Genomic DNA, 8,755 nt, shown 5'->3' with positions numbered 1-8,755 from the left:
GACTGAAAAGGAGATAGCCTGCGATTCGGTAGGCCAACGAGGAGGGAGTTACAACAGTCAAGGCGAGAGATAACAAGGGAGTGAATAAGTTGCTTAGTTGTTTCTGAGGTTAGGAACGGCGTATCTTGGAGATGTTGCGGAGGTGAAGTCTATAAGATTTGGACAGCAATTGGATTTGGGGCTGAAAGGACAGATGGGAGTTTAGGATTACACCTAGTACCCTGGCATGAGGGGAGGGACTGATGACTGTGTTATTGATCTTGATGGAGAAGTCAGGGGAGGGGGCACGGGCTGGAGGGAATACTAAGAGCTCAGTTTTGGAGAAATTGAGTTTGAGGAAGTGGAGTGACATCCATGCTGATATGTCACTCAGTAGGTTAGTAATGCGAGAAGAGACTGAAGGGGTGAGGTGAGGGGTAGAAAGATAGATTTGTGTGTCATCAGCATAGAGATGGTACTTACGGCCATGGGAGTTTATTAAGTGACCAAGGGAGGAGGTGTAGATGGAGAAGAGTAGGGGTTCAAGGACAGAACCTTGAGGGACCACTACAGAAAGAGGGAGTGGAGAGGTGGAGCCAGAGTTATAGGTAACTCTGAAGGAGCACTGCAATAGGTAGGAGGAGAACCAGGAGAGAGCAGAGTCTCGGAGGCCAAAATTGTGGAGTTTTTTGAGGAGGAGGGGATGGTCAACCGTATCAAAAGCTGCAGAGGTCGAGTAGTAAGAGTACAGAGTTGTGACCATTGGTTTTAGCTGTTAGTAGATCATTAGTGAGTTTTAGTAGGGCAGTTTTAGTGGAGTGGAGCGAGCAAAAGCCAAACTGTAAATTACTTGTAAACAGAAGTTTGTGTAAAGGAAAGTCCATTGAGACTAGAAAAGATTACTAATGAAAATGTTTGTTTCTAAGCTTTAAACTTAGCTGATCATGTTAACATGTCTGAATACACTGAAGAGCATTTGGCTGTTTTCCACAGTTGTATGCCCATGGGGAGTAATGTTGTTTGTTCCCTTTTGTAGTGTAGTGTTTAACCTTATAAATTATGATAAACCTTAAGAATTAAGCAGGAGGATCTAGCACAAGGCTATCAGATTGTGGTAGGTAAAGCAAAGAACACTATCCCAGACAATACTCCTAATGTGTAAAATGCACCTATGAGTATCATAATCAACAGTATTTTCCTTTTTCAATATAAATATTTAGTAGGACTTTTGCTAGAGCAGGGAACCTGTTTTAGTACAGTTTATGGCATCATATATTAATGTATTCAGTTTTTCACAGTAAATTGTTTTTGTCTATATTTTACAAAGTTTCTTTCCCGGAGATCCTGTAAGTAACCATACTTCCTGTTGCAGGGTGACAACACAAACGCACCGCTTCCCAAATTTATTTAGGCTTTATATTCAGCTGTTGATCCTGCCAGTAAATTTGCTATTTTTCAACAAACCAAGCTGCCTGGCAACATTGGCAGTTAGAGAGTTGAGACAAACCATTTAACGTTAAGATGGGTGCTTACAATGGTGAGCTTGTAACTGTTTAAAAAGTGTTAGATGGACTAACCAGTTTAGATGGACTTAAACTTCAGCTAACACTATCTTCTCCTCAGATTGATTATGCTGCTGTTCAAAGGTGTCTTCATTTTTCCTGACCCTAAGACAGGAAGTGTGCTACTGGCTGGATCAACAGTTAAAAGTGAAGGAAAAAAAGGCTAAAAAAATTAACAAACAAACGCAGTCACCACATCTAAGGATTGGTAAATTGCAATATATAATGCATTTTTGTTTTTGAGTTACTTTAAAAACAATTTCCAAAAACCTATAAACATTTTAAATGTTTTTTCTTATGCGACTAATTGATGTTGATGTTCCACTAAAATACCCATCTTCAAATACAATTGGATTAATTTACTAAAGAAGTAGAGACTGTTTGTTTGCTTAGCAAAGTGAATACCAAGGACCTGTGAATACCTAACTACTGTATATACAAGAAATTAAAAGGGTTTTCTCTTGATGAGACCTGCTGATCGGCTGTGTCCAATCACAGCCCAGAGGCCTGTGTTGACAAACATAGTGCTCTGTATAGAGGGAACAATCTAAAAGCAGCTAGAAGGAACAAACAGATATTTAGCAAAAAGCAGCATTGACTATTTATACACTGACACTGATTGCAATTTAAAAAGCCACAGATGTAGGACATTAACCTCCAATTGGCATTTTAACCACTGTGTGTCACCTTGTGTGTCTGTACCAAGGCCAAACATTCCAGGGTATGTAAACTTTTGATCATGGCCATTTGGATGATTTCTGTTATTATTATGATTTAAAAAGGAGCCAAACAACTATTTGATAATAAATGGATTCATATGATCATCCTTCAATAAAAGAGCATTTTTTGGCATGATCAGTCATATTTTCAAAATCAATGCTAAAATTTCACAATTTCTGCCAGGGTATGTAAACATTTGAGCACAACTGTGTGTATATATATATACTGTATATATATATATATATATATATATAATATTTACATGCACATGAATTTTAATGGCATACCGGTCTTAGTCCATAGGGTTTAATATTGAGTTGGCCCACTCTATGCAGCTATAACAGCTTCAACCCTTCTGGGGAATATTTAGTAGCAAGGAAATTTCATGGATGGACTTATTGCGCAGGTGACAACCTGTCACGGTACCACGCTTGAATTCACTGAGCTCCTGATAGCAACCCATTCTTTCACAAATGTTTGTAGAAGCAGTCTAGGTGCTTGATTTTATGGCCATGGATGTGATGGAACACCTGAATCCAATGATTTGTAGGGGTGTCCCAATATATAGTGTTATACACTGCTGAAAAAAATTAAAGGAACACTTTGAAAATACTTCAGATTTCAATGGGGAAAAATATCATGCTGGATATCTATACTGATATGGACTGTGTAATGTGTTAGGAATGTAAGGATGACCCATCGTTTGATTTTCGGGTGTCTTTGAATTCAGTCCTCTATAGGTTGATAACTTTCATTTCCATCAAAGTGAAAAAATGATGCAGCAGACCATTTTGCTGAAATTTCATTGCAGCAACTCAGAATTGTATTCAGTAGTTTGTATGGCCCCCACGTGCTTGTATGCATGCCTGACAACGTTGGGGCATGCTCCTAATGAGACAACGGATGGTGTCCTGGGGTATTTCCTTTCCTCCCAGATCTGGACCAGGGCATCAATGAGCTCCTGGACGGACCGAAACATGATATTCTAGAGGTGTTCTATTGGATTTAGGTCAGGCGAGCGTGGGGCCATTCAATGGTATCAATTCCTTTGTCCTCCAGAAACTGCCTGCATACTCTCGCCACATGAGGCTGGGCATTGTTGTGCACCAGGAGGAACCCAGGACCCACTGCACCAGCATAAGGTCTGACAATGGGTCCAAGGATTTCATCCCGATACCTAATGGCAGTCAGGGTGCCCTCGTCTAGCCTGTAGCTCTAGCTCCATGGATATGCCTCCCCAGACCATCACTGACCAAACACCAAAAACGGTCATGCTGATTGATGTTGCAGGCAGCATAATGTTCTCCATTGATTCTCCAGACCCTTTCATGTCTGTCACATGTGCTCAGGGTGAACATGCTCTCATCTGTGAAAAGCACAGGGTGCCAGTGGTGGACCTGTCAATTCAGATATTCAATGGCAAATGCCAATCGAGCTCTATGGTGCCAGGCAATAAGCACAGGGCCGACTAGAGGATGTCAGGCCCTCAGGTCACCCTAATGAAGTCTGTGTCTGATTGTTTGGTCAGAGACATTCACACCAGTGGCCTGCTGGAGGTAATTTTGTAAGGCTCTGGCATTGCTCTTCCTGTTCCTCCTTGCACATAGGAGTAGATACTGGTCCTGATGATGAGTTAAGGACCTTCTACAGCCCTGTCCAGCTCTCCTAGAGTAACTGCCTGTCTCCTGGAATCTCCTCCATGCTCTTGAGACTGTGCTGGGAGACACAGCAAACCTTCTGGCAATGGCACATATTGATGTGCCATCCTGGAGGGGTTGGACTGCCTGTGCAACCTCTTTAGTGTCCAGATATAGCATCATGCTACCAGTAGTGACACTGACCCTAGCAAATGCAAAAACAGAAAAGATGAGAAGGGAAAAAAATGTCAGTGGCCTCCACCTGTAAAACCATTCCTGTGTTGGGGGTTGTCTCATTGTTGCCCATCTAGTTCACCTGTTGTTAATTTCATTAACACCAAAGCAGCTGGAACTGATTAACAACCCCCTCTGCTACTTAAATGACCAAATCAACATCCCAGTTTAATTGACTTGATGCTATACTTTGATTAGGTTTTCACAACTATTCACTACATGAAATACTTACACATGTACACTTGTATATATTGTGCTCCTGTTAGGATTTTTCCTATAGAGTGGAAGGTTGTGCTGCATTCTTTATGTCACTATTTAGTTGCAAGGTATTTATATAGTGCCAATAACTTTTTAGTGCTTTACAAACATATTGCACACTCACATCAGTCTCTGCTTTCAAAGAGTTTCAAATCTAAACCTCACATGCATACATATTTATATTATACTTATAATTTATCATACCCTACATACATACATATTTAGATAGGAGCCAATTAACTTACCAGTATGTTCTTTACTGTGCGTAGCAGAGAAACTGCTAACCAAGAAATAAGGCACCTAGCTAATCCTCAAAGTTTTTTGGTAACAGTACATAAAAATCAAATATACAAAAATAGAATACAACTAGAAAAAATAATAAATGAAATAAACTATACTACTCTAAATGAATCTTCTAAAAATAAATACACAAACACTCTAACCAAAAAAGAAGAGTAAAACTTTTTTTTCAAGCAAAATTTGCCTAAACTGCTCAATGAGTAAAACTGAGTTTCCACTTTCGGAAAATTTTAGGCAATTTTGCGGCAAAATAAAATTATCTGAAATTACTCTGCTCATTCCTAATCATTTTTTTTTGCAAACAAGGGTGCAGTATAGACAGCAAGTTAAATTAAGCAAAATAAGGCATGCCAGTGAGCTTACCATAGGTTAATTTCATTTTGTGTGTTTCTACAAATTACTGCAAAGGTAACTTATGAAAAATACACCCAAATGCAAGTGTAACTCAAAAGCAACACAAATGCAAAACAAGAATACCTTAGGTAGCGTCTATTTTACCTATTACCTCACCTGTAATGCAGTGATGAGAATAACAAAATATATTCCATCGGTAGCCTTTAAGAAACAGCGCTCTAGTGTAGCTGTCATACGTGCACTATATATGAAATTATTGTGATTTTTGTGTACTTTTATTTTTCGCAGATCACCATGATGGCTAACCAGTCGGTCCTTACTGACTTTCTTCTTTTAGGGTTTTCCATTGAGGGGCCGAAAAGATTTTGCCTTTTCATTGCTTTATTGGTCATCTATTTTGCCACTATCACTGCCAATGTCTTCATCATTGTCATAATCAAAGCAGACCATTGTCTACATAAACCAATGTATTTCTTCATCGCTGGACTCTCATTCCTTGAGCTCTGGTATCCCTCTGTCACAGTTCCTAGGCTCCTGTGGTCTCTTAAAACAAAGGACCAATACATTTCTTTGTCTGGCTGCATGGCTCAGTTTTATTTTCATTTTGCCCTTGGAGCAACAGAAATGTTTCTTCTGACTTCAATGGCATATGACCGATATGTCGCTATTTGCAATCCACTGCGCTATTTGGTTATTATGAGTCCTAATGTTTGTACTATGCTCATACTGGGATCATGGGCATGTGGATTAATTGGCTTTATTGGTCCATGGCTACGATTATCCACACTTTGGTATTGTAAAGGGAATAGGATAGATCACTATTATTGTGATTTTTCCCCAATTATACGCTTGTCCTGCTCTAATACAGCGCAAGCCGAGAATGTGTTTTATTATACTACACTTTTTATTACTGTAAGTTGTTTCCTCTTGATTTTGATATCGTATGCATTAATTACTCGAATGGTTATCAAATGCCCTTCTGCTTCAGGAAGACATAAGGCATTTTCAACGTTTGCTGCTCATTTATGTGTTGTTATTCTTTTCTATGGTACAATAATGCTCATGTTCATCATACCAGTTGGTCGTAATTCCCTTCACTTTAATAAAATAGTCTCTGTTATCCCATCCATAGTGACTCCTCTTCTGAATCCCATTATCTACACCTTACGGAACCACGAAGTGAAAGAAGCTGTGTTGAAAGTAGCTCAGATGACATTGACTTGCCAAGGGGCTACAGAAAATGTTTCATCCAATAAAAATGTATTTAGGAACTTTTAGGCCAAGTTTATTTAGAATGCAGAACATACAGGATGCATTATAGCAAGAACTTGGTGCATCAGTTGAGCCATGTATGTATATAGAATTATATGACAAAATCTATTTCTACTCTAGAATGCTGCTATTTGTACAAGCACTATATTGGATAGTGGCTAGCAAATTTGATTCACTGCTACTTGTATCATGGAAAAACAAGCGATAAATTTTATTTGTTCATTTTCTATTGCTTTTCAGTTTGTTGACTGATAATATTTGAATGAATCTAAAGCCAAATTGACAATTTTTTTTTGTGTATGGGCTTTGGGTGATTATTATAGCTGTATTAGTGCACTTGCAAGAGAAACAATTGATACTGTCTATGATACTTTTTTTTATTTGCACTAACATCCGGTTTTTCAAGACAAGCTTTCGGGGTGTGCCCCCTTCTTCAAGGTCCAAGCACTAATAATGCACAAAGTTTTAGCAAAGTGTTAATAAGACAATCTCTAAGAAAAGAAAGGGGAAAAAACACAAAAAAATGTCCACAACAATAGTAATTAAGATTTGATAGCTGGTGAGATAAGGCAGGGAGAAAGCAATGGAATAGAGGGTGGGGGTGTATTCTTGCAGTACCCTCAGCCCCCTCCCCTCTCTTTCTAAGAAAATTTGTAAAATGTTATACTTAAATATAACAAGGGACCAAGAATATTTGCTGTTTTGTTTGCCCAGCGCAATATTTTGCAGTATCTTTTCAGGTCTTCTGTGCATGTGCAGCTCAGGCGCCAGGGCCTGATTTACCATTATGCACAGTAGGAAGAAAAGAGGCAGCTTTTTCCTGTATAATTATTGGCCATGCTATTTTCTTCCATCATCATTAGGAGTAGTCATCTCATATGAAGTCACAGGGGTCAATTCAATAAGAAATCAATGTCACATAATTTTTTGGGTTAAAATAAGTCATGTGGAATTTATCTCAGAAGAATGCTATTGACTAAAAAAATGTGTTAAATGCCACAAAATAAAAAAAATTAATGCATGAGGTAATTAACATTTTTTTCCACCTTAATTTACTTTAGACCGGACCTCCAGCTGCAGTGGGAAGTTGAGTATTTAGCAGAAGTATTCCTACCACTTCTAAATGTGTCAGTTCCAGCTTAGGGATGCTGGTTGGCAAGGAGCAGGCACCCACCAGCATCCTAACAACCAAGTGACTAATCCTTGCCCTGCTCATTTAGCTGTCAGCCAGGGATTTCCAGCTGACAGGTGAATGTAAACAAAGGAGTGGGGAGTAAAAAAAACAAACAGGTGAGGTCCTTGGGTCTGGTATGACGTTTAAGAAAAACCCAAGCAAAAAAGCATGCAGCCTGGTAGGCCAGCAAAGAGGGGGATGAGCAAGCACCTTCCCTTCCTCAATCATACCAGGCCACATGTTCCTTAACATGGGGAAACCAGTTCTTGCAAAACACCTTCTCCCCATGTAGATGAGCCTCTTCCCCACAACCCTTGCCTGGTAGTTATGGGGGTCTGAAGGTCAGCCAATACACTTTAATGGCAGGGATTGGATGTGTCTTGGCGGGTGTCAGGTTTTTTTCTTCCGAGCGGGTCAGCAGGCATTATTCATCGCAATTGATGTGGACTTGCATCACTGGATAACGTGATTGATGATGGATGTACATCCTGGGACCTGGCTAGGCCTGCATGTTTGGATGAGGGTCGGGTATGGAAATCGGAGGCGGGTATCACACCATTGTTTTTGTCTTTTTTGCATTGGATTCCCCTTAAAATTCATACCAGACCCAAGGTCCTTGTATATATTGTGGGGGAATCCACATAGCCTATTTTTTTTTCTTTAGATCAGGACAGGGATGAGTCACTGGTTGTTAGGACATTGGGGTAGCTGGCTTCCTGACAACCAGCAGCCCTGATTGGAATTGTCACATCTAGCAGTGGTAGGAATACCACTGCTAAATGTTTCAACTCTTAATTAATGCATTTGTTAAATAATAAGTGGCTAGACCACAAGATAATTAACAAATTTATTTTTTAGTGAATTGACTTTAATGTAGTATCGCATTTTTTATGATATTTACCAGCAGTGAATTGACACTTATAGACTGATATGCATTCTCAGAATAAGACATGAGGGTACTCTATTAAAAGTGTACTTAATCTTTATAAATGTTGTCCAACTTTGGGTTACCAGAAAACAATGGGTGAACATGGGTTATTACAACTGCTTCATACTTTAAACTAGTTCCAAGCAGTTTAAAATTACTAAATGCCCACCTCTAACCCTAGGTATTTTCACCTTTCATTCGCTTCTCTGCCAGTTGATTCAGGTATCAGTTACCCCAGTTTGGGGAGCATGTGATATTCTGCCTTTCTTCCCACTAATGACTATTGGGTGCCTGAAGACTCAATCCCCAGCACTGTCAGATAGGAGTAGGGAGAAAG

General features: G+C 39.4%; 1 protein-coding gene across 1 annotated transcript; it reads left to right on the top strand.

Moving 5' to 3' along the window:
* The first annotated feature begins 5,341 nt into the window (after positions 1-5,341).
* On the top strand, positions 5,342-6,322 carry LOC149447828 (olfactory receptor 6F1-like). Its single transcript, XM_089651907.1, has one exon. The coding sequence runs from the start codon at positions 5,342-5,344 to the stop codon at positions 6,320-6,322; it is 981 nt and encodes a 326-aa protein (XP_089508033.1).
* The last annotated feature ends 2,433 nt before the right edge of the window (positions 6,323-8,755 follow it).

The sequence above is a fragment of the Staurois parvus genome, unplaced genomic scaffold (assembly GCF_062004578.1).
Source record: "Staurois parvus isolate SC_StPar_1 unplaced genomic scaffold, SC_StPar_1.0 ptg000668l, whole genome shotgun sequence".
Lineage (NCBI taxonomy): Eukaryota > Metazoa > Chordata > Amphibia > Anura > Ranidae > Staurois > Staurois parvus.
The sequence above is the reverse complement of the archived record's forward strand: the minus strand, read 5'-3'. Positions and strand labels throughout refer to the sequence as shown.

What these genes read in the sequence shown, in the direction of transcription:
- LOC149447828 (XM_089651907.1), top strand. Translation starts at nt 5,342, where the DNA reads ATGGCTAACCAGTCGGTCCTTACTGACTTTCTTCTTTTAGGGTTTTCC.